The sequence below is a fragment of the Zerene cesonia genome, chromosome 7 (assembly GCF_012273895.1).
Source record: "Zerene cesonia ecotype Mississippi chromosome 7, Zerene_cesonia_1.1, whole genome shotgun sequence".
Classification (NCBI taxonomy): domain Eukaryota; kingdom Metazoa; phylum Arthropoda; class Insecta; order Lepidoptera; family Pieridae; genus Zerene; species Zerene cesonia.
In genome coordinates this window covers 533,729-560,128 of record NC_052108.1, presented here as the reverse complement: position 1 = coordinate 560,128, position 26,400 = coordinate 533,729, and the positions used below count along the sequence as shown (strand labels likewise).

Genomic DNA, 26,400 nt, shown 5'->3' with positions numbered 1-26,400 from the left:
GCCAGCGTGGTGGATTATGGCCTGAACCCTCATAGGAGGCCTGTGTCCCAGCAGTGGGAACAAATATGGGCTGATGATAATAAAAAAAAAATAGTTTTTATAGATCTGATTACAAATAGATGGTGAGAACAGATTATTTATCATCCTTTATTATCTCATTCATGTCTTCTTCATACAAAAATTTAGTCTATGACTGACTAAATTTTTGTATCTGGTATGTTATAATCACAATTTTTCTTACCCATTAAGCATTATAAAGCTATAAACATTTATATTACCTTTTCTCCAGTGTCCACTTCCACTTTTTAACATTAATCAAACACATAAAGCAGTTTATTCTACACACAAATCTAGTGTTTACCATGACCTTAAAAACCCACCTGCATAAACACCATATCCCAGAAACCATGCAGATCTGCAGCTGTGACGAGTGGTTGTGAAGGATCTGGCGTTTCACAGCGTGCGACCAAACCAGCAAATTGCTGGAGTTTCTGTGACATCAGCAACCTGGCTTGACCCACTGCTCCCAGAATTGCTTCCTAAAAAGAAGCCATTTTTTGGGTTTTTAAATGTTTTGTTTAGTTAATTGCTAACCACTTTTTGGTATAGAAGTAAACAACAAACCTGAACAACTTCCGGCAAACTTATATTTTGCTCTGAAATCTTATCCCAGGTATCACACAACTCTGACAGCCTCTTGATTTCAGAATTCAATTGCTTTTTGAAATGGTCTATACTTTCCATGTCATTGAGATCTTCATCTAGGAGACCTTGTATAAAAAAAAACGTATGTAAATATTAATACCAAGGATGTTAACTGACAACTTGACAACTTGTAATAACAGCAGTCTTAAACTATCAACTTATACAAGAACCCTCTAAAAATACTTAGATTATGCTATAATTTACAAAACTTTGACTAATAAGTATGAAGTACAAGAATATTGCCATTCTTGTTTTTTTTTTTTAATGAACAATAAATAAATAAAACATGTATAATACCTTCTGCAATCTTCTGCTTCATTTCCCTACGTGCATTATCCTTCCCTCTAGAGAGTGTAACGCAAGGACTTATCCTCTTTGCCTCTGCCACAATCTGTTCCGGTGTCATCATTACCTCTACAGGAGACTTGGGCGATCTTAATTTCTCCTCAGAACTAGATTCACTCTTTGGTATTGGTTTAAGAGGTGTTCGCTTAGCAGGTGAAGAAGTTTGATTGGACTTTCTTGGCGTTTTCATTTTGATCACCACAGGAGACCCCATACTGCTATCCAAATTTGAACTCTGTATCAATTTACTTGGCCCCTTTTTACCTAACGATGATCTTGGAGTTGTCTTATTCGCTACAGGTGACTCAAAACTTGTTTCAGAACTAGAACTGTTTATGCTTATAACAGATTTTTTCACATCTTTCTTATCAATTGCTTTATTTGCATCCTTAGATTTCCTATGTGTCTGAACTTTAACTTCTACAGGGGATAACTCACTTTCTGTAGAATTTGAACTGTTAAGTAAGGGTTTTTTGTTTAGTTTATTAGAGGTCTGTGTTTTATGGTTTACAAGGGTCTCTTTAGATTTTCTGGTGGGTTTCTTTATTGGCCCGTTTTCCTCACTTTCCATGCTACTTCCAGAGGTAGAACTGGTAACCTGTGAGGCTTTTTTCATGCTGCTATTCACTTTTGCCTTTAAATTTGGTTTATTGTTCATTTTGACATCTCTATTGGGTGCATGAGGCTCAAACTTTACCATATTGCCTACTTTTACTTTTTTTTTCGGTAAAGATAGAGTTGGAACTGCATCCAAATGTTTTAATTGAGGAGGACGGAATGTTGCATCAAGTGGTGCAAATGATGTTTTACTTTGGTTTGGTAAAGTATTTCTTGCTGTAGAGCCTTGCTGACTGGCCTTGTTTCTCGCAGACTGTGATCTGGTCACCCTTCCTGATGTACTTGGCATCACTTTGGGTGGTGGAGGAGGAGGGACAAATCTGGTTGGTGCATGAGCAACTCCAACTATAAACGGTTTTTTCTTTTGCGTAGCTGCCTCCTTCTTTTTCTTTTCTTTGTCTTCCTTCCATTTCTCTAATTGCATTCTTCTGTGCTCCATTTTTTGTTGTTTGTCTGACTTTGGCAAGGGGCTGTCTAATTTTTCTGATTGTTGTATATTTCGAATTTTATCAAAAACAGTTAATCGACTACTTTTTCTTCGTTTTATATTAGAATCAAGCCGTCTTTTAACCTGAAATATAATAATATAATAATAGTCATATAAGCGTAATTATTGAAGCCATTCACTGTATTTCATATTACAAACAAATAAGTAACTACTTTAAACTTACCCCATTTGCAACGCTAGAAAATTGAACAGGTTTACATTTGTGTTGTTTCTCATGATTCTGCAGTAATGCACCAAAATCGAAGCTTTTCTCTGAAAGGTTTTGTTTTTGAATTTTTTATAAAATTATTAAATTTCAAAACTGCTATAATTAAGCATGAAGTGCCTTTTACTACTCTTTAGTCATGATTATTGTAATTTATTTACGAGAGAAACTGTGATAAATTCACTTACCCATCATTAGAAACCTGAAAAATAAAAAAAAACACAAATTAACAAACACAACGAGAAATTTCAAATAAATAACTGTCGTCAGTGCTGTCAAAAAAGTAACCAGCAACCAATTCTCATAGACCACAGACGATTATTGGTAAATGGTATTTTCATCGAAGTGATTGCTTAGTCTCTATTTCCTTTAATAGGTAATTGATTAAATTACATGTATTTATATAATAACAACACAAAAATTTTTGTTAAAATTAATTGGATAACTAAAATTTATATGATTTACTTTTGCTTATCTGCGGTTTGAACAGCTATGGCAATAATTTGAGATGATTTCCGGCTGTCAGCTGATAAACTCATTCATTGCTTTCCAAAACCTATTTCGATTTTCTAAGAGAGAAAACGTCAGGCACCATACAACATGGGCTTGAAATACGCGATCAAAAGCTAGTTATAGCTGAAATATTGCTCTAATTGTAGTGTTATTGTTATTATAGTTTCATTTTATATGTACATTGTGTAACTCATAGATTAGTCAAAAATGGATACGTTTATCTTAGGAAACCTCGGTTATGGCGTTTGTTGATCATTAAAAATTTTGTTCGGTTTATCATTTTCTTTCTATTTGATGTCCGCTTTTCGTTAGTGCTCGTCTATTTAGTTCGTGTTTACGTGTATACTCGAAATGGTGAAGGAGAAGCCTAATTCAATACGGATATACGACGATGAGGGGTTTAGGCGGCGTGCTGCCTGTATATGCGTACGATCTGACGCCGAAACGGAGGTTATTATAGCGTTTTATTGATGTAAATATGAGTGTGATGGCGTTGTAATAACGTGTAATGTGCGTAGGTGTTGCTCGTGACATCTTCGCGGCGTCCTGACAACTGGATTGTGCCCGGCGGCGGCGTCGAGCCTGAAGAGGAACCGTCTGTGACTGCGATGCGTGAAGTGTTGGAGGAAGCCGGCGTTATCGGCAAACTTGGACGATGTCTTGGTGTCTTCGAGGTAAGAACAACTTAGTACATAACCTACAAGTGGTACAGTATCTAAAAATTATATACGAAATGTCAACGACCGTAAACATTAGTTTACCAAACGCTTTCATTTGTGTCATTCTATTAATTATTTGAGTGTTTCACTAACAGTAATCAAAATGAAATTAGGACACGAATCAGCAACTTTTGTTTCAGAAGCAATTAAATTAATACTAAGACAAAGTAATGTCATTGACCTCTTCACTTTCAAATGTGTCAAATAAACAAAATAATATGTATGACAGAACATATGTATTTAAATAATAATAAATCTTTTCTGAATTAAATATATTTTTACAAGTGAAAAGCAACTCTTATATAGCTTTCACTTTTATAAGATACTAGGAAATCAGAAAGTTTATAGTATATAAATTTATTTATAATTAAATAAAAAGTTGGTCTATTTGAGACCAGTGTTTATATGAGAGAACATATTCCACTATCATGATGTGGTCAATAACAAGTGTTATTTTTTGAATGAAAGGTTTGCCTTGTTGATACTTGAAACTATAATATGTATTTAAAAAACAGCTAGAAAAAAATGTTATTTTTCACTGTTGGATATTTTCTCATGGTCCCTTATAGCTATAAGCGATGTATGTGCCACGGCTGTAGCTTGTGCAAAATCGACCTGCTAGTACATGACAATTTGATTAAACTATGATTACTTTATCTGCTTTTTAATGCACAATATACATATATTTAATTAACAAAAGGTACATCAAAACTAATAGTATATAGGTTTACACCGTATTGTTAAAGATCATGCTCATACTCTCTAACCCATTCAAGGGGGAGGAAGATTTTTAAAATACTATGATCAGTCACAAGGTTAGGGTGGCTTTGTTTTTTTGTTATGTAGTCTATAGTGTACGCTTTATTATAGCTTAGAGTTTTGTTACCTGTGAAATTATTAAAAATCATACTTGTTATTACTACAAATACTAAAATGAAATAGGGTGTGCATCTTGTCATAATATATTAGTATTTACCAAGGATAGGGATGGATCGAAAAATCTTAAAAGATAGGTCACATATTATGGGTATGTTCCCGTATGGTAGGTTATGCAATAGAACATTGAACCACTCTCATCTTCAAAAGTTTGTTTTTGAGCCAAGTTTCTGACAGAATTGGCATTGTTATACACTTGTACCTGTTACATATGAGTTGTTTGAAGCTCTTGAAACCTGATTTGCTTGTATTACAATATCAAAGACTGTGTGTGCAGTATGAGTGTGTTCACAACAAAATAATATATTTAAACACGAGTTTATAGCAATTTAGAGATTCTCATTAATGAAAAGCTATGACAATGCAGCTGAATAAGTTTTTATCTATACTTATATTATCAATGGCCCCTCAGACTAGCACATTCAAACAAACCAAAAATCTCTTCCGTTTTATATTATTTGTAAAGATAGACAAAATTTGGTTTGGTTCTGTTTGTTTTAGTGTTAAACTCAAATAGCTGTTTATTTTTAGACGATATTTATTTATGAGATATCAGTACACAGTTATAAATTTACTTACAATAATATTATCTTATTTACTCGCTACTTCCTACATGAGTTCTTATCACACGTAAACTTTGTCTATGATGTCTAGGAATGAGTTTTTGATTTGAACTCCTTTAACTTATTGCTTTCATTTGCTATAATTAGTGTACCTATTAAATATTTTATGTATTCTTTATTAAACAAATGATTTTAAATTTAGATTGAAATCATAAATAGCACAAGATAAAACAAATGAAACTTTTACAAGTTCAAATTTTTTTTATTCAAAATTTTCGATAAAAAGTTTGAAGTGTTGCTCTTTGATCATGGTCATGTAATATTTTCCAATCCCAAACTATCTACTTTAGAATGGATCTTATTTATTTGACATAGAAACAATGGCATCTAATTACAATTTATATACCTGATTATGATGTGGATATCAAATATCTAGTGGTCATGTGATACTGGCTGTAATTCGCGACGTAGTCCGTACTTTGTTTAAATCTTATAATTTTATACAGAATATTACAGGTCATGGTCCCTTTAACAAGCATCTCTTTAACTTAGGTATCACTGACAGTCCGTTATGTAGATCGTAACGAAACGGCAGCCCACGTGATCATGGAATGCACGGCGGTTGCGAAGTACAGGGCAAGGCACATGGGTTGTCCTAGGCCCTCCCTGAGGTTTTCGGCAGTCCACACAAGCTGCTTAGCTTCATGGAGGAGCTGGGATAGTTCCAGCTTTGACTGGCTACCCTATGGATATTTTCTGGCTATTTTCTTTTCACGCAAAATAAGCGCTTGACGTCGAGTTGCGGAAAACGTGCCCGTATTATTATTATTTTATACAGAATATTACAACAAATAATAATCTTCTCTGAAGTGATTTTACTTTTATAGTTTTGACGATATTTCAAAATACAGTCTTCTCAGACAGTCTTTAAATTTGTTGAAAATTCTTTCTTGTATTTTAATTTTGATGTAAAAATGTTAAATATATTATCATTTTTACTGTTGGCTATAATGTAGGAGTACATTTTATAGAACTAGTTTATGTGTAATAATGTTATACCTATCCTCTATTATTGTCAATTAAACTGGAAAACGTCGGTCTCGTAGTTTCGCTTGTTCAGCTAAGAAAGAATGAACATTCCAACAACTTTACAAACTTTCATACCATTGCTAACAATAGATTGATAAGTTTCTCTTACGGTTATGCGAGAGTAATATGTTAACTCAAATGATTGATTTGCTAAATGATTTGAGTAACTGACAAATCCGGTATTTGGAATATATACTTTAATTTGTTTACAAATTTAGTTATTTACTTTAACTAGCGTAATACCAGACGTAAAAAAGGTTTGTGTGCTAAATTAAAACTGATGATCAGGAATCATGACATGCTGGTCTAAACTTCTACGTTACATTTTAAGCATACCTACATACCTACCTACCCTACACTTCTCGGCTGAAAAGACTTGAGGCTTTGGATTTGCATTACATAATCATATTTAAATTCGTGAAACGACGACGTATATCAAATGCATAGGACTGATTATTAAAGCAAATCGAAAGAGTAGAGGAGGTATAACTGGTAAACGGACAGTTGTATCGTGGCTTGTGGGATTAGTATTGGATTGCATTACGGCCTTATATGTTTAAATGCCCGTTATTTGTAATCTAAAAACCCACAACTACAAAGTTGCAAATACTAAAAAGTATGCAACATTGTTGTAATGCATTTCAGTTATTTTTGCACCACTGCCGATCGGATAAATCATTGAATACGCCAATTCGTATATACGTCACTAGCTGCGGATTATACGATATATTACTTGGAAATCTATTTCGAGCTTACAAGCTTATGGCGTTATCCTCAGCTTTTCCTTGTTGCTGTGTGCAAGGGTGCTGGTACTATGGTATTTGTGAATAATTGGAGTGTGCTAATTGATCGATGTTACTGGGTTGTATAAAATGTATTTAAATATTCGCTCGTATGTCCACATTTTAATATGCGTATCTTAATTTCTCTCTAGAAGTTACAATGGAACCAGATAAATGTTTTGCGTATTTAGATAGACTTCGATGTATTTATTATCATTGAAGAGGATGTGAGATGCATTCTCCCTAAAAACGTTCCTGATTGCGAAAACTATTTTCTAAATATTTATTATTTAGCTTTACTTAGAAAATAGATATAAGTAATTCCTTCACAACAGAGATTGGAAAAAAGATAAAGTTTATAATGAATCGATGCATATAACCAGACTTCGGGTCGCCAGCTATGATTGCTTACTGCAAAGACCAACATGCACAGTCCTTGAACTTTATATTTAGCTCACCCACAATGCATCAGAATTAAACCATCAACGGCCAAGTTTTTCCATGCATTTTTCATATTTTTTTTCAGATTCATTAAACACAGACTGTTCTTAAATGGTTTTTATGGAGATTTTTTTATTTTAAAACGGCTGTCGTTTTTAATAGGCATTTAATGTATCGTTTCATACCTTACCGTCGACTCGTGTCTATGATAAGAGTCTTAGCGAATCCATAAGAAAGCTTCTTTAGCCTAGTTAAAATATTTTTTTTACTCGGCAATCTAGGCTTTATCATTCTAGTGACTAAATCCTCTTAACTGTCTAATAATTAATCTAATATAAGTATGTAGTCGCTGATATTTCTTGGCTTTCTAATTACTTATTAACACGCCACTCTTATTTCTTGTGTTAGTTATAAGTTGTCACGTTTTATATTAACACAACTTGTTTAAGCTGATAATGTTCATAAATATTGCAAATTGAGTATTGTTACACCATAATCTACGTAAAGAAAATTTCAAAGTCATAAGACATCCAGAATTTTTTGCTTAGTGTATCGAAAATATCTACTTAACTTTTAAAAGACAAACCTAAAGAGCTAAACGAAGAAACAGATTAATGTATAAAAACATCTCAAAAACTCATTTTAGTTATTTGAGTCTGTTCTAATAATTTTTGAAGAGAAATCCGTTGTCCTGGTAGAAATAAACATTTAACACATGCAACTCCAGAAAGCCACATAACAATAGGATGTATTAGCTTTCTAATGTTTTATTTAAATACGCTCTTCGTGGATGGTTTAACCTCATCACTCGTTTGTTTCCAGAACCGAGAGCACAAGCACCGGACTGAGGTATACGTGATGACAGTGACCCAAGAGCTCGCCGAGTGGGAAGACTCCCGGCTCATGGGCCGCAAACGACAGTGGTTCTCCATCGACGACGCGCTGGCCCAGCTCGCGCTGCACAAGCCGATCCAGCGGCATTACCTCCAACAGCTGAAGAGGTCGAAACAAACCAAGGCAGACGATAGCTAGAGGGAATGTCTTCTGGAACTTTGGGGGTCAGTAGTGGAGCCAGCTTGGTGCGTTATTCGCGATCCAAATGTTGGCTATTGTTTGCTGTTCACATACGCGGCGGTTTTTCGTTGTAAATTCTGCTTTGAGGGTAGTTACGCAAGCATTATGAAATGTACAGATTTGTTACACCTAATTATTTGAATCTTGAAATGGAACACCTCAGATCGATCTAAGTATAAAAGCAGCTGTCTACCCTCATACAGCTCAACTGATTACCAAAAAGAACGGCTACTTCGAGGTTAATTTTAGAAACGACCAAGTTCGATAAAAATATAACGAATTGTTATTTCACATACGACCCCCTCCTGAAAGTTCCGTTTGACCATCATCAGCACTGCCGCCTCATTTGCAGTGCCGTGGACGACGCCCTGGACTTATCGATTTAAAGATAGAAGTTAGTCAACGGTTATTTAATTATTTTAAGTGAGATTATTTCTTATGAGAATATCTGTTTCATGGTTGAATTCACAGCTTGTCTATGAGAGTGTGGCAGAAGCCATAGTTTGAATTGATAAATGTCATGCAAAATTAATATTAATTATGTTTTAGATACAATTGATTGGTTTCAAAATTTAATTTAATTAATTTATAAATTGAGTTGTTTTTTATTCCGAGGTTCCGTAAACGGTGTTCTCGTAACCATTTATAAAGCGAGACGTTGACTACCAAATATTGTGTATTGACGCATTGACGCATGCATTCTTCGTAGTAAAATTATTTATTTCTTTTTATGCAAAATTTTGAAGCATAAAGCGGCTATTTGCATTACCGCTTTGTTTTTTTTTTTCTTTTTTTTTAATTCTCTGCGAGTTGAATTGGTCTGAGGAAAGTATGTCAGTTGTGTGTGCTATTTAATGATAATTATAATAACGCATTGGTTACTTAACAATTTTAAAAATTAAAACTACCAAAAGTAAGCCACATTTTGAATTGTGTTCATATTTGAGTGCAGCAGAACCACAAATTAAGTTTCAGGTCTTTTATGGAACTGATATATAAGAACGAGAGTCCTGCAATCATTGGACAGTAAATATTGAAAAAAATGACCGCATACTAATGAAGATTTATTATTTGCACAAGCGACACTTATTTGTGGTACTTCTGTGTAACGAGTGACTGAAAATATTGTGCGATAAAAAATGTTCATCATAAATTTTTTTAAATAATAACACTATTCATAGCGTGATTTGGCGCCAGACAATTAGAATTTGAGCGATGGCCGATTTTAGGTCGACCGGGGTGAGGGCGACTCGTAACATTGGTTTCCATAGCAACGCGATATCGATTGCCGCCAAAAGAATGCCGTCGACGCCATCATGCTTTTAAACTGTAGCTATTTGACGTCAACTATACTGAGCTCAACTTATATCTAAAGTAATTACGACAGTATCATAATTATTTAATTATGTAAAGCTAGTGACATGCTCGATTGACGTTCGAAATAATTATCAGACTATTATAAAATATATCTTCACCTAATGAAATAAAACAATAAGCTTTTTAATGAAATAACTTAAGTCATATGGAGTCTGTCCCAGTCGTGGGCATTTTATTGTAAGCGCTAGGTCTTAATTTATATCCTAATGTAACGCTATTTGTACCTATCTGGATATAGAAATTATTTTTGTAAAATATTCTGAGGTTTTAATAAAATTGTGATGAATGTGTTTTGAATTATTATTCGAAGTAAAATATGATAATCAACCTTTCTCTACGTCATTCAATAGTTATTTATTATTTTGATTAATTGATAATAATTAATGGCACATTCTTAGATCAATGGACTAAATTTTTTTTAACACTTGGGTATAGTCTAAGGCGGTACTGCATGTTGTCTATGGTATGACAGTTGGTATCATGTGAGCGAGTCGAAACACGTAATTGTAACATCTCTTTTTTTCTACTTTACGTATATTTTTATACAGCAATGAAATAAATGTTAATTTTATTTTGTTAGCATTAAAACAAAAAGACATACAATCTCTATTTTTTATTTAAATTAAATTAATTCGTTTAAGATTCCCGATGAGTTTAATAATAAATTTTATATTGCTCTTCTGATAATCGTTTTTGTTTCTTCCCTTATATCATCTTTTGAACATAATATATTTAAACGTAATACATTGAGGTAAAATTTGGATTTTCCGTTCAATAAAAGACAACAATTAATATTTCAATTATATTCTAGTCATACTCGCAATAAACACCCACACACTTAGGACGTTATTAGGATAAGCGTACACTTCGACAGCCAAACCAAACTCTACTTTAGGGTCGTCGCTCATATGAACCATCGTAGATTTTACTCGAGCTACCACATATTTGGCGTTAAGATAGTGCATGTTTAACGGGAAACCAAATATCTGAAAAAAATCAATACTTAATTCAAACATCGTTAACAACCTACATTGTTTATAATCAATATTTATAACTTAAAGTAATGTACTAGTATAATATTATATTGTCTGTGGTTACAGTAATATAGAACAATTTTTATTATTATATCATGGGAATGTTAAAACTATTACAAAAACACCGTAGTAGTAAAAAAAAAGCGATACCTTATATGTCACCATCAACTGTTTAAGTCTATGGCCTAAAGTAGGCTTTTCAGATTCTGGATTAAAGCTCCAATACTCCCAATACGGTAACGATTCCCGCAATAAATTGCTTAGGTACCTAAAACGATTGAAAATTTTAAATGATCCCGCCTCACGTATTATTTTTATTGACCCTACATAAATCTAGTATATAATGAACTATTTGCAAAGGTTTTGAGGTTTTCTTGCATGAATTATCTTGTATTTTTATTACAGATTTATAATAGCTAACTGCAAAGAAACCATAGATATTTACCGGATATGATTTAAATCTAAATTACAAACATTAATCGTTCACCTATTCCATATGGTCCTAACATTCCAACGCCATTTTTGTATTTTTGTTTTGATTTTAGTTTCCAAATCATTTCTTAAATTTTCGACGTCACCTGGTGAGCTGTAGATGTTAGAAGTGATAGCGGGCTGTTGCATCACAAACATAACGTTATTAAAAACCTAAAACGAGAGAAATGCTATTTTTTTTTTTTATTTTTATGCTTTGTCAGCTATTTAAATATTTTTCCTTCTAACAACTTGTTGAAACAAAATGTTTACTTATATATTACTTAGGGTTACCTATAATTAGGCTTGATTCGAAACAATATTTTCTTAAATAATTCCAACTTACTGATAGCCAGTTTGAAGATTTTGTAAAATCAAATGATAAGCTTTCGCAGTCTTTTGTGGATTGCACATTCACCCATATCTGGAAAACATTGATATATATATTTTTCCCGCGCAATTTTTCAAACACATGATATATAATATAACAATGTGCACAAGAGATAGCTCCTATTACTCAAAGAGAAAAAATGATAAGGTAGGTCAGAAAAATGTTTAAATCATTTTTTTTTTGTTGTTGTCTCTAGTTTTATTACTTTCCACTTTTCAGCTTCGTGCAAAGAGGTTTCGATTGCGTCAGCCAAGTTGTACGGACGCATATTGGCGTGAATAGTGGCACGAAATAGATGAAATATAGTTGAACTTTAAATAATAAAATTCTTCTTGAGTTAATGTTTTCGTACAAAAGCAATGATGCGCAGGGATGGATGTCGGGAGTTTGAACGAAGCTTAAAACATAAAGTTGATTTTGCTATTACGTGCTACGGAACGTTGCGTTCTAAAAATGTATACTGCTTACATTTTCACCATTAAACACGTAGTTTACACTTTTTAATGGGCATCCAACATCTCTAACATCATGCTTCTCACCGCTAACAGCATCAAATACGACCACCTTATTAATATCTTCTTTGCTAAAGAATCCCCTGCTCTCCGTATCCTCGACCGTAATAATTCTGTTGCTTCGATATTTTACCATTACGTAACTGCTTAATCCTCTAGGTAAACCGTGACCAACGACAACCCAGAATTTGATGCCCAAATGAGCAAAATAACTGGCTAGCAATAAAGTGTGATCAAGAGGCGACCCATATTGGACTTTTAATAACTCCTAAAATTACAACAAGAAATGGTTAATTATAGTTGGAATTACATACAGTCATTATATCCCATCTGGCTCTTTTCAACCAATTAACAAACAAAAATAATAATAATAAACAAATTTGAAACAAAATTCTAGTGGATGCCGTGTGGTGTACACAACAAACCATTTAATAAATAACCACCTGCAAGTCGTAGAATTGACGGGAGAGTTATTAGTACTTACAATTCCCTTCAACGTCACAGCATGAGGTTCAACCAACTCATATGTAGGAATCAATGACACATAGCGCACGGCCATATTCATCATTTGTGATAGAGAAACATCAGGCTTTTCTATTTCAAAAACGCTCTCCTCTCTTACATTTATATTATCTGTACTCTTCTTACGACCGGAAGAGGAACTTTTCGACGCAGATTCTGCTCTTTTTGCGTTCTTTAAAAAAACGTCCGGTAAAGACTGAATAAATTCAGTGACGGGTTTGTTTGTTCCTGAACTATCTATGAAGGTCAACGTTATGTTTCTGGTCGGGAAATCTACTAAATAATCTGTTATGAAACTATTTAAATGCTGAATAATAGGATCGTCCGTTTCCATTGGCCGATTGTAAAATTCACATCCGCCTAAATGTGATAAGCTTGTTGTTACACGTAACGTAATGAAAGCGGTGTCCTTTCTCAATAATCGCATTATTTCTGGTATGATTGACGTCGATTCCGCTGTGTTACTTTCGTAGCCAAAAAGAAATGGCGGCGTTGTAACTTTAAATGTACCGTAGAGCTAAAAGGGGAGTTTAAACATTTTAAGTTCATACTAGTTATAACACAAGCTCTTTTATATTTTCTGCTAGAGTAAATTACTTACTGTGCCCAAATTAATGACTGTGTTCATTGGAATTGCAACGGTTCCCAACCATTTATTATAACATCTGTATCGATAAGATTGACTGGAGATATCTGAATCTTGACTGATATTAATTCTATATTCATCATATAAGTTTATATGTATGGACGACAAGGGATCGAGTCTGAAAAATAAACCATGTGAAACAAAAAATCTAATCTACTACGTATCGTTTATTTGAGAGCTGATCATTCTTTATAACTTCATTTTTGTCATCGTCGGCAATGGAGCTGGTGGGTCGCCTTATGGTAAGCGATACCACCGCCCATGAACGTTTGGAGAGGGTTAAGGTTGATTGCAGACCTTACGCCTCTACAAAAGGATTGCCGACTTCAAATTGGAAAGGGATGAAGGAAGGATTGACGAGAGGAACAAAGGAAAGGACTGGGAAGTATGAGGAAAAGGATATGGGCCTCCGGCTCCCCCGCTCACCGAACGAAACACAGCAGTATGATATTTCACGATGATTTTCTGTGGGGGGGTGGTACTTTTCGGCCCAATTCATGCCGAAGCGTGCTCGACTACCACATACAAACTGCAAGCATTCACCAGACTCTTGAAAGTATAATAAGCTAAGGTCGTCATATTTGAATAGAAGACGTAATCCACCGTTTCGAACCAACCGACATGATGTGATCACAGATTACACAATAAAGAACAATTTGGAGAAAGAAGAAACCCACACCATACTTCTCGTATCGTCGTCTCCGGAACTATTTTACCTAAACAAGTGGTTTAGAAAAGTTCTTTAAAGTTTTATCATATAAATGTTAGATTTAGACTCACTTGGTTTTTATTTTGGCCGTGTAATTCCATGTCGGATGACTACCAACCGCTAGGGGACTCTGAACTGTCTCGCCGTGGTAGCTTATTCTGACGAATGGTCTTAGCCGACGCATTCGATATCCTGGAGGGTTTTGAATTAAATTTAAAAAGGTTTGTCTCGTGTATGATTTTAAGCGAGTAACGATCATTAAATATTAAAACTAACGGATTTTTAACACAGCTTACCTGCAATATCTTCATAGTCAGTGTCACTATCCTCTTCAACTCTACGATCGAATAAATTTAAAGCTCTTAATACAGAGACGTGTATTTCCTGCTCATTCGCTAATCCTTCTTCTATTAATTGTTTTCTTACTACACTTGAAGACTGATCTAGGTTTATGTTTTGTTTATTGGCGAATAAACTTCTGAAATTAAATAGTGTCTTTGAACTCAACAATATCATGACGATGGAATTGTCTTTAAAATATCTACTCACCTCAGACTTAAATCCTTAAAATCCATAACAACATCCTTGTGTGTTTTTCTCAATAATCGCTCATTCAATTCTGTTGTAATTTTTCTATTTAATTTATCAACGAACCGCATTCCCATATACCTCTGCAAATCTATGGGATCCATATCTATACGTTTACTTTCAAAATATTCCACATCAAATTCTTTTTCCTCGCTTTTTTGCAAAGAGTTAAGCTGCTCAGTGGTAATTTGCGTTTGAAATAATGGTATAGATTTATTTGTTACGCTTAAAAATCCTCCGCCATTTCTTAAACTCAACAGTTTGAAACGAACACTATCAGCGCTTTCATCGACGAATGTAGTGTCATCATTTTTAGCTACACTTCTGCACATATCTTTTAAAGAATCTATTATACTTTGATCTTCAATATTGTAATCATAAATATTATTGATTATTTCTAACAGATTATTTAAATTCCGACCATCCCCTTTATACATCATACGTTTAATTTGTTGTTCTATGTTTGCAAAACTCTTTATTGCTTCGTTTTGGCTTTCGCTCAGTTTATCGTTCCAACCTATTTTTAATGCAACTTTACATTTTGTGTACAAGTTACCTTTTAAAAAATTGCTACTCTTGAGTCTAACTTTATAATAACTTGCGATGTCTTTAAAACTTAGACCACTACCTACGCTATCCGAATTTGGCTTAATTATTTTATCACCAATAAAAGTCCTTTCATTAAATTCTGTGCTTATGAACGATTTGCGAATTTCATTTATATTAAAACTGTAGTATGACACATCTGAATCATTGTCACATAGTATGATAGAAATAACTTTATTATTCTCTAGAATTTGCAGAGTAACAAAATCACTGTAATCTATTTTTGAAAAATCTTCAACACTAACATTTTCCGTTTCACACACAAAAACATCATCCACATATATTTTAAAATAAATGGTTTTATTGTAACAATCATATTTATTATGCGAAATAGCTTTTGAATTTTTACTTTTATATCCCAATTTAATATCTATTTCATTTCGATTTAGAACAAAATCAACAACTTTAGTGACTTCATTCTTGATTTCCTCAGCATTAATATTTAATTTTGGTTTTGAAATTTTACGTTTGGCTTCATCGTTACTTTTCCTGATTTCTTTGTATTCTAAGTATTTACTTACATAGTCAAATTCATATTGAAGAAGCTTATCCGAATATTCAATTTCAAAAATATTGTTCCATTCCTTCGAAAAAGCATCGTCAGTCCAAGTTGAATTTATAATTTCAATTTCTATAGATGTTTCAAGTGCACCATTTTGCTGTCTTACTTTTCGTAGATCCGACCATATAGATATAATTTGATTAGCAAGTTCTCTCTTTTCCTTCAAGATGTTTAAATATTGATCTTTATTGTTTAGTAATGCTTCCGTATATTTTCTTATCGTTGAGTCAAACCTTATCTCATTTTTCTTGTTTGGAGTTATAGTAATGAATTTTTCTAGGAGGCTTTCTCTCGTTTTTCTATTAACCTCGATAGACCGTGATACTTCCCTAATAGAAATCTGAATATCGGTATATTTTCTAAAATATGCTTCTAACTGTATTGTAAGTATTTTTTCTAATGAAAATTCGTGATGATGCATAAAATAAATATTTTTGAACGAAATATCCAAAAACTTTGCAGTTTTACTTACGTCATCTCTATAGGTATCAAAAACATAATCGTTGAATATATGAGGTTTCACATACCGAATCTGAATATCCTTGTTAGATTCATTTAAATTTTTTTCAATGTTAGGAAAATTCGGATTTAATTTAACTCGTGTCAATTGTTCCAACCTAAAAGCAAAAATATAAATATTACCTAGCTAATATATTTCCGCCGCCGCCCGACCGTCTCCTCGGTACAGTGGTTAAAGCGTGAGCGTAGAACCGAGGGTTCCTGGGTTCGATTCCCGGTGGGGACGCACAAAAAAAAATGTCTCGGTCCGGCAGGACACAGAAGGCTGATCACCTACTTGTCCATAATGAAAATTGATCAGTGAAACAGATGTATATCATCTGCCCCAATACCCCAATAGGGGACACGGCACTTCACTTTAGCTTATATTTTTAGGCCCCGACTCATAAATTCGACTTTTATTAGTTTGCCACCGATGTCCATCTGTGTGTGTGCCCGTCTGTGGCATCGTAGATCTAAAACGTATGGGTCGATTTTGATGGATATTTTTTCATTTGAAATCCAGTTTGGTTGCGGTGGTTGTTAGCTTTGTTTGATGAAAATCGGTAAAATTGGAGGCCGAGGTCAAAATTTTTCACGACTGCCTCAATAGTATACAATAATATATGAGATTTGACGAGCAAAGTACCACCCGCTATTTTAAATTTCAAATTCACGACAGCACAAAACAGGATCGGGATTTTATTTTTATATTATATATACCATAATACCTAGAAAAAAATGTTGGTAAGCCTCAGACAGCTGATTACGAAATTTCGCAAAAAAAAAATTATAATGTTCGTGCCACGCGACGCTGGTTTTTCTTGTTATACAATTATAGAAAAAAAAACATAAATCTTGTCATTACTATCGATATTTAAATAATCCACTAAAGTGAAAATCCTCTCAATAAGCTGCAATAATGTTAGTTCTAATAAAAAAATATATGAATTTTTTTATTAGATTTTTAAAATTAATTATATATAGGTACAGTTTCCTTACTCTCTATTTGCCCGTGGCCCATTATTGATGTGTAATATTTTGTCTAAATTTATATTCCTTTCTAAAAAACTGGGAATTTGTTCCGTCTTCTCAATTTTTATAACATTTTTAAAAATATGTGATTCATCTAATTCTATTTTCGCGTTTATTATATCCATTACACTATTGCTTTGACTGTCATTCTTTTTATCTCTTTTCTTTTTTGTTCTAGTTTTCTTTTTTTTTAAGACCTTCGCATCGTGATGAGTAAAAAAATTAATTTCTGTACTAGGGGCAATCTTTGTTCTATACGACACTGCTGTTTCAAGCTTTGCTTGATCAATTTCATAATAATCTTCTGAGTCGCTCACTACTGTTTGATTGTATGTATGTAATTCAATATCTTCAGTCATTTTTTTTAAATAGAGATTTTTCATTTATAAATGAAATGTATGTATATATTATTTGTTTGGAAATACTATGACGGCGTTGTCTTGACAACCGCATTGATTCCCTTTTATTATTCCTTTTTTTATTACAGCTTCGATATGGCTACGAATAAAATATATTTATAAGAGTAATTATATTATGTGTAATTTTTAAAAGTCGACTTACATAGCTAAAATAATTAATGTCCCTTTATTTCATATGCGGAGGCCAGTAGATAGAGGTATAAATCTATTTACTCAGATAGAATTTTCAAATATTTACTTTAAGTCCAGATCAAATTATATAATTATATAGATAATTAATTTATTGATTGATTAATATCGTCCTATTTAATTGCTCCAAGGAACAATAAAGTACAAAACAAAAAAATGTTTACAGTCTGTGGACCAGAGTATCTGCCATACTGCCGTCAGTGTTGAGTAGTAACTAGTTGTTAATCTGTGGTGTGTGACAGATTTTGAAACAGAAATCAAAGTCAAAATCAGATGATATTTTGCGATTGTTTTGCTTTGTTTTTGTTGTGGTTTTAGTTCTAACAAATTGCAAAAAAACACTTATAAAAAATGGCAAAATTTTGCCTGAAAGACAGCGATAAGTACTACTTATCACTTTCAGAACAACCAAAGCGATTTGACGCAGATAGTCCAGTAACAAATGTATTTTTTGATGATACAAATGGACAGGTTGGTTTAATATTGTTCGATATGATGAAAACATTTATGGTTTTAGTTCCTATTCAACTTTATATTATAAATACAACAATTTAAAACAACATTGTTTATAAACACTTATTTTGTTATGTTTCCACTTTTACAGGTGTTCACTGTCCGATCAGGGGGTGTTACGGGGGTCACGGTCAATGGAATGGATGACTCGAAAAGCACTTCTTTCAGAATGGAAGATAAAGGACCTATCATTTCTATAAAATTCTCCCCTGATCATAAAGTACTGGCGATACAAAGAAACCTTGAGGCTCAAATTCCAATGGTTGAATTTGCCAATTTTAAAGATCTTGCGCCGACGAATGTTGAATATAGTCACACATGTAAATGGAAAAATGCAAAGATTTTGGGATTTGTATGGCCGAAAGTGAATGAAATTGCCTTCATAACAGACCATGGAATTGAACTATTGCAAGTGTATCCTGAGAAAAAGCAATTGAAGACAATAAAGAGTACTTCTTTTAGGTATTTATTTCAACATATTTAAATAATTCTATTGAGGTTAATATGGATACACTATTAATATATATCTTGTACTTAATATAGATTCAAAACTTTTAAAAAAGTGCATCATAATAGATATATGTTAATGTTTATTGAGACATATGGAACTATAAATTTTATACAACTGTATGTTAGATTAACTAAATTATACAATAAGGTATAACAATCATATGTTAGTTTTAAAATTTTAGTGATTGTTAAAAATAGTAAGACTTATTTATATTTGTACTTAATTTTTAAGGCAGAGCTAAGAAGGGAGAACCATCTAATCTTAGTTGTCACCACCGCTAATAAACGTAAATAATCTGGGTGGTATTACAGGTGTTTTGAGTGCCTTTTAATGACAAATTTGCTATTTTATGCTAACTTATATCTTAATATTTCCAGCGGAGCCTGGTTTTCATGGTGTGTTCAAAGCAATATTGTACTGTTAGCTGGTAACAATGGAGCGTTACTTCAACCTTTCTCTCTCAATAACTCGACTATAACTAAGCTTCAGAAATTAGAATGTAAGTGAAAAGCTATTTATTATTTACTAGCTTGCTTTTCCCATTACCTTATCCACATAGTCAAAAGAAAAGATAGACACATCCCCCCCATACTTAATTCTCGTGGGGTTACTGGATAATTGCTGGTCTATGTCCTATCTCTGCTCTATTTGAGTAAAAAGCAGTTATTGAAAAACTCTGGCTACAGTCTTGAAAATGAATGTATAGAAAAAAAACTCTATTACTTAATGTATATTATGTTATAATTCCAATAAATTTTCAAATTCCAATAAGGTTTAATTTAATTTTTAGTTTTATAGTATTGAAATGCTTTATAAATGAGAAATTTTGAAAGAATAGAAAATGCCCTTAAGCACATAAAACCGATCACTGGTGGCCGAGAGGCTAGGCGTTGTTACGGTTTAGCAAAAAGACGCGGGTTCGAATCCCGCCTCATATCACGATTTTTATATTATTTCAAAATTTCTCATTAGAAAGGTTAATTAAAAAACACTAATAAATTGTTTTTCTAATGAATTGCAGTGGATTCCTCCAGGCCAGTAGTTGAAAGGGACGTGTTTGTATTGCGGCTGTGTGATGCATCATGGTGCGCTATATTCAGGCACGGCAACCCCGTGACAGCGGCCACTGGGCCTACTGAGGTATGTCTACATTACAAATCGAACTTCTTATTTTTTGTAATAAGTTCTATGACAAGATATTTTATAATATTATATATATAGAATTTTAGTGAAAGAGTGGTAGATTCCTGTATAACCATTACAATATTATTGGCTAATGAGAGAATTGTAATACTCAATCAAAAATGTAATGAAATAAATAACTCGAAAGTCTATTAGTTTATATTTATTTGATAGCAAATAGTGCTTAATTAAAACCGTTTTCTTATCAAGTTACACAAACAATGAATTTATTGATCTTGTTATATGCTTATGAGCATATAGCGCTCAGGGTGTTTTCGCATAGGATGTTTAGCAATTTAATTTATGGTGAATTGTATGACATAAAAATTACTTAGTTAGATAATTATAATTATAGGTGTGGTTGATGCCAATTTCTGGTGGCGCCGGTATCCAGCACGTTCTGAAAACAGGCCTCGTGGGAAGATTTGCCGTCAGCGTTGTGGACCATCTTCTGGTCATCCATCATCAGGTGATACTTGATTTATTTTTATTTCCCGCAAGTAATGCTTAATGGTTGGAAGTGATACATAAGTAAAATTTATTAGGTAGATAATTCTATCAAATCTGACATTTAGAAATGTAAAAGTGTGTTTGTTTGTCTTTGTCTCTCAATGTATTAGAACGATTTGATGATGTGATCTCTGTGGCTGCAGATATTTAGAAGATACATTATTAGAATTATTTGAATCACCGAAATTTCTAAATTCCGATAGATGGCGCTATATTTAAAATGTGACATTTTTCTTAATATTCCTACATCACGTGAGTGAAACCGTGGGTAATAGCTAGTTTAATATATAGAATAAGTGTTTATAACACAAGAAAATTCGGGTTTTATTAATTCACTATTTTTTTTAAAGTTATAATTGTTTTTAAGTGGTAAACTTAAAAAATGCATACTCGGACAGAGCCGAATAGCATTCTATTTTTTTACGTAAATTATAATATAACATCAAAAAAAACTAAATATTTACTTTCCAGTCCAGTCAAACGTCACAACTATTTGATATAATGGAGGAAACGAAACGCGAGGGCAACATTGCAATGCACTTGCCCATAGTGCAGGGGATATCCATGAAACCGGCGATTGTCGATGGAGTGGAGTGCCCCATGTGTATCCTTTTTTATGGTTCCATAAACAAACGGAAAATAGGACCCTTTTAGGCTCTTTCTAGGCTATATCACTGTGTTTTTTAATAGTTTATTTTATCGGTTTCACCGCCTGCTCTGTTTATATTTAAAAAATTAAGCTAGGTAGCATTATGTATACAGTACAGCATATATTTAGACTTAAACCGAACCCTTTTAACCAGTTTGAATAAGGCCATATATCTAAAAGAAAGCCGGAGGCAAATTTATCTTCCTCACCCTTTCCAGTTCATTACCTACTTTCCAGTCGTCAGTCCTTTCCTTATCCCTTCCCCTTAAAAGCGGGCAACACATTCACAGAATCCCCATCTCTGACAATGTTCACGGGCGGTGGTGATCGCTTACCATCAGGCGAACCACCAGCTCAGTTGAACGCTCATACATAAAAAAGCATGAGAATTTGTTGAAGATATATAGATATTATATAGATATAGGTGTTTTCTTAACATAACATCAGATTCCGGCAATTGGGTTGTATTTCAACCGGACTATATAATAGATGCAAGACTGGGGTGTCTATGGAAGGTGCAACTCATACATTCTGGACTGGCCCATACTGTGATTATCTTTTTATTTTTTAATTAGCTCTGCCTGCGGTTCCACCCATATCATACAAGCCTTACATATAGTCTTTCTACACAAATTTATCTACCACTGAATTAAGTTTTCAAATCGAACCAGTAATTCCTGAGATATGCATCTTTAAGCAAACTAACTCTTCAGGTTTAAATGATAGATATAGTTTAAAATAATCTATTTTTCTCTTTATTATAATATTTGATATCTAGAAACATAATTCTCTTTTTCTGTTCGATCAAGTATTCGCTTTCAATGCTTGGGCCAGTATACATGATAAATACTGTTTTGGTTTGTTTTCATTAAAAAATAACATTAAATTTCTCATTTAGAAACTTCTTATCCATATTGTAATAGGAACTTCTAGACAGATTTTATGTAAAATTAAATTATTATCAATTGTAGTGAAATGGTTGGAGTTGTCAACATAAAATCTCATCAAAAATGCACGCACAAACATGTGCAACTTGCTTTATTCCAGTTTTTTTATTTATATTTTTATTTTTATAACTATAACAATAATTACAGGTACCGAAAGAAGAAATATCAAAGGTAGTGGGTGTTCTGTTGAGGCGGAAAAACGGAAAAGACGCAATTTATCAAATATTAAATCAGCTGGTCACGGACGCGGGGACTTACCTCGTCGAATTGTCCAAGGTGTTTGATGAAATCAACGCGGTTTACAGGTGCGTAAACTAGCCGTCCGCCCCGGCATCGCACGTGGTACATATGCATGATACAGGGTGTCTCGCCGATACTTCTGTTCCTGAGATGAGCGCGTTCAAACAAACAAAGTCTTTTTTTATTGTTAGTATATTCGTACTTTGTTATACAGTACAGTTAAGTTTTTAGAAGATTTTCAAATTGCTCTGGATTTTACTAGTATGCTATATATAGACTGGTCAACCTTAAACATTTAAAACAGTCTTGTTTTACTTGGGATAACAACCAGATCTTTATTAGCGAAATGTTTCTCTCGGTAGATTGCAATATATCCCAAGAATAATGCGTTAAATTGTACGGATACGGATACGGATAGTTTATAATAAAACGGTTTTTACACTTTTACAGTGACACATATGGTACTAGTATTTCGCTCGCGTAAGAAAACTCATGTGAGTAACTATGAGGTTCCGTTCTCGTCTTTTTAACTATCTCTGTAACAAATTTCATTCAAATCTGTTCAGTTTGAGCGTGAAAAAGTGACAGACAGACCTACTTTGTACGTATGATATTGTAGGTTTTAAATATTTCGAATTGAATATTTTAAAACAGCAACTACAGAGTTTCTTGCCGGCTCTTCTCTGTGGAAACAGCTTTACCGAACCGGTGGTAAATGTTAAAACGATGTATTTACGATTTACGATTCAAAAGTGCTCAGTGGCGGATTTGCCTCAACAATTGTCATTTCATACATTATTCTTACAATGCAAGTGGAAGTTTGCTACTCCCGAAATATGCAATGACAAGCGAGAGAGAAAAGTCATCGACAAAATTTGTTGCGGGCATCAGCTGAAAACCGTCATAGAAAAATCTTTTTGATTTCTATAAGGTGAAAAAAAAAATTCGTTTCCCAAATTTTCCGCCCCCAAAATCTGCCGCCCTAGGCTCGAGCCTACTCAGCCTGCTGGTAAATCCGCCACTGAAAGTGCTTCAATAAGGAGTCTCATTTAATGAATAAATGTTTGAGTTTAAGTTGAATTACGTAAACACGACCAGGAGATGGGCGGACCTGGAGGTGGCCCGCAACACGGCGGGGCACGTGGGCGACAAGTGCGCAGACACGTTCCCGGTGCTGATCTCGCAGGTGGACCTCTGCGACCACGTGCTGCAGCTGCACGCTGATGACGAGCATCTGGTGCCGGTGAGTCGCTCATCCGGTTTTTGATTTTTTTTCATATTGTTTTTTTTTTTTTTGAGGTGTCATGGACCCGGGAATTAAAATAAGTAGAAGGTAATCTGTAGTAATGTAATACGAAGTATTGCAATGGACAATGTTTGTTTCAAAATTTTAATCTACTTGTTTTTGCATTTAATACAAATTTTTTTACTCTTTCTAAATGTTGTATTTTTTTATTCATGTTTTTGAGTTTATAAATCATTTAATTTTGTCAATTAAATATATAATCATAAAATATCGGATATAATCAATTAAATATCGCATGCGCCAAAAAACGTCTGCTGCGTGTAGTGAAAGCCAAGCTGCATAATTCTTGTAAATCCGAAGTCTTTTCGAATATTTACAATTATTTTAAATTGTATCATAGATTTTTTTTTCCACAACACGATAATGAGATTAAAATCAAAAACAATGACTTGAATTATTGACAAAAACAACACGATTCTAAATGTGATTGTAATAGAGGTGTGTGAATTTTTTTGCATCTGATCAATATTTGGTAAAGTCATATCTTAATTTCACTAAATGTATGATATCATCACTATATTTTTCATTATAATTTATTTTCTTTTAATTTATGCTATTAAAATAAATAAGTATGTTATAATAAATAAGTATATTAAAATAAATAATATGTTCTGTAATCACATTAGCAAAATAAAGAAACGGTAACGGGTAAACTATGGCAGAAAAAAACGTGTCATTTATACAAAAAAAATATCATAGATGGCGTTAGTTGTACATAGTAGATTCTAGAGAAAAATAAATTTCATGTACATATATAATTATTTGTACATAAGAATAAACCATGTAAATAATTGCCATTTGGTTGAAAAATCAAATAAAGATTTACTTCTATATTTTTAACAGGTATATTTATTGGCTTTAAACGTTTTCTCAAACGTACTTCTGAGTGAAGTTCTATATAACGGCTTTCAGATAGTTATTTTAAAAAAACTCTAGTTGAAAATTGAAAATGTAAATAGCATCACCGTAATCCGATCGTATTTGTCACGTCTTTTGTAACAAAATATTTACCGAGGCATTTAACAGCGTACCTATACTTAATATATAATATTTATTTCGAAACACCAAGTAAAGACATGGTGGTGGATATTGTGTTACGTCACAACAGCATATGTTTACCGCTATGATGAAATATGTCGCAATTTGTTTTCATGAGTCCGGATATTTATCTTTGTCATAAAATTGTTTAATTTATCAATTAAACTTATTATTTACCAGATTTCTTGTTGACCAAATTTACCTTGTTTAGTGGAACTGAATTTCAGTATGTTTTCTCTTACTAACTCTTTATCCACTCTTGTTTGTTAGTTAAAGCCACGTTTTAAAACTTATATTCGCCGTTTGTTACTTCAATTGCCTCAATACAACTATTAGATAAAGGATTTTTTTTTTATTAGATATTTTCTAGATATGAGATTGTTTTAGTAACTGCTCGCCTCGGATGAGGAAAATAAATGTTAAAAAAAAGGAAACTTACAGATATGGTCTTAAGTCGATCCGGGCGCAGCTAGTAATGTATAAAAAAATTATCGCAATGAATTGCCAATAGGCTAGCGTATATACATCAGCAAGTGGTGCAACGGGCCACTAAAGTTGCAGTATGTGTCAGGTGGTAACGGCGTACCTCGGGTCGCTGTCCCGCCACGACATGGTGGTGCAGCACGCGGCGGCCGAGCTGTGCGTGCGCGCGCTGGTGACGCGCGGCGCGGGCGGCCGCCTGCGCGCGCTCGTGCGCCGCGGCTGCCTCGGCGACGCGCGCCCGCTCGCCTGCCAGCTGCTCAGCCTGGGCCACATCGACCCGGCCGCCGCGCAGCTCGCGCTCGACATGATGTGGCGTCTGCGCGCCTATGAGGTGATCCGGGGGGTGTAGGGTGGCATGGCCTAGAACTCAACTCGATAACATTAAATGAATGAGCGGTAACTGATACTATGAAGGTTTATAATTATCGAGTGTGTGTTTTCTTGGAAATTGTCGATTACCCGCGCACGATTGGGTTGGACGAATGTAATTTTGAAAATTGATAATTTTTGCGAATCATTGCTACGTTCGTGAGGATATTGAACATGACTCGATTTGCTGCATGCATTTCCAGGAAATAGTGGAGGTGCTGTTGAGCTGGGACGAGCCGGTGAGCGCGCTGGGCGCGGCGCGGCAGAGCGGCGCGGGCGCGTGGGGCGCGCTGGCGCCGCGCAAGCTGCTGGGCGGCGCCGCGCGCGCGCCCGCCTTCCGCGCGCTCTACCACGCGCTGCGCGCGCGCAACGAGCGCCTGCGCGGCGACCCGCACTTCCTGCGCGGTGAGTCGCCGCCTCGCGGATCTGTACTAACCAGCTCCCGTGACCCCTTCAATGAAGCGGCTCGAGTCGGTAGGAATCCGACACAGCTCATGGCTCCTTTCCCCAGACGCCGTGTGTATCTATGTAATATCCCCACTACAAAAAAAATGTGAAAATTTGTTTGTTTGGATGTCTGTCCGTTAATGACGCT

General features: G+C 34.2%; 4 protein-coding genes across 4 annotated transcripts in view; 2 read left to right on the top strand and 2 right to left on the bottom strand.

The window, feature by feature from the left end:
- The window catches only part of LOC119840892 (disks large-associated protein 5-like), a 7,038-nt gene extending 4,422 nt beyond the window's left edge, over positions 1 to 2,616 (bottom strand). Inside the window, exons 1-5 of the mRNA XM_038367667.1 lie at positions 2,570 to 2,616; positions 2,340 to 2,428; positions 1,003 to 2,239; positions 625 to 770; positions 381 to 539 (exon numbers count right to left, since the gene is read on the bottom strand). Coding sequence (XP_038223595.1) covers positions 381 to 539; positions 625 to 770; positions 1,003 to 2,239; positions 2,340 to 2,428; positions 2,570 to 2,576 — 1,638 coding nt within the window. The 5' untranslated portion in view covers positions 2,577 to 2,616. The remainder of the gene's footprint in view (positions 1 to 380; positions 540 to 624; positions 771 to 1,002; positions 2,240 to 2,339; positions 2,429 to 2,569) is intronic.
- A 292-nt stretch (positions 2,617 to 2,908) lies between these two features.
- LOC119840672 (diphosphoinositol polyphosphate phosphohydrolase 2) lies at positions 2,909 to 10,287 on the top strand. Its single transcript, XM_038367371.1, has 3 exons — positions 2,909 to 3,344; positions 3,413 to 3,568; positions 8,247 to 10,287. The coding sequence occupies exons 1-3, from the start codon at positions 3,246 to 3,248 to the stop codon at positions 8,454 to 8,456; spliced, it is 465 nt and encodes a 154-aa protein (XP_038223299.1). The 5' UTR covers positions 2,909 to 3,245; the 3' UTR covers positions 8,457 to 10,287.
- LOC119828183 (protein CC2D2B) lies at positions 9,287 to 17,808 on the bottom strand. The gene is made up of 12 exons (XM_038350284.1): positions 17,708 to 17,808; positions 15,759 to 16,533; positions 14,710 to 15,644; positions 14,457 to 14,638; positions 14,232 to 14,352; positions 13,407 to 13,569; positions 12,768 to 13,322; positions 12,240 to 12,551; positions 11,727 to 11,804; positions 11,397 to 11,554; positions 11,060 to 11,177; positions 9,287 to 10,861 (listed from the first exon to the last, which is right to left on the bottom strand). The coding sequence occupies exons 1-12, from the start codon at positions 17,806 to 17,808 to the stop codon at positions 10,676 to 10,678; spliced, it is 3,684 nt and encodes a 1,227-aa protein (XP_038206212.1). The 3' UTR covers positions 9,287 to 10,675.
- Positions 17,809 to 18,296: 488 nt separating this feature from the next.
- LOC119828333 (regulator of MON1-CCZ1 complex) overlaps positions 18,297 to 26,400 on the top strand; it is an 11,566-nt gene continuing 3,462 nt past the window's right edge. The window contains exons 1-11 of the mRNA XM_038350455.1: positions 18,297 to 18,528; positions 18,662 to 19,032; positions 19,459 to 19,580; positions 20,103 to 20,221; positions 20,619 to 20,732; positions 21,245 to 21,377; positions 21,870 to 21,970; positions 22,517 to 22,674; positions 23,708 to 23,852; positions 25,525 to 25,767; positions 26,009 to 26,210. Of these exons, the coding sequence (XP_038206383.1) occupies positions 18,409 to 18,528; positions 18,662 to 19,032; positions 19,459 to 19,580; positions 20,103 to 20,221; positions 20,619 to 20,732; positions 21,245 to 21,377; positions 21,870 to 21,970; positions 22,517 to 22,674; positions 23,708 to 23,852; positions 25,525 to 25,767; positions 26,009 to 26,210 (1,828 nt within the window). The 5' untranslated portion in view covers positions 18,297 to 18,408. The remainder of the gene's footprint in view (positions 18,529 to 18,661; positions 19,033 to 19,458; positions 19,581 to 20,102; positions 20,222 to 20,618; positions 20,733 to 21,244; positions 21,378 to 21,869; positions 21,971 to 22,516; positions 22,675 to 23,707; positions 23,853 to 25,524; positions 25,768 to 26,008; positions 26,211 to 26,400) is intronic.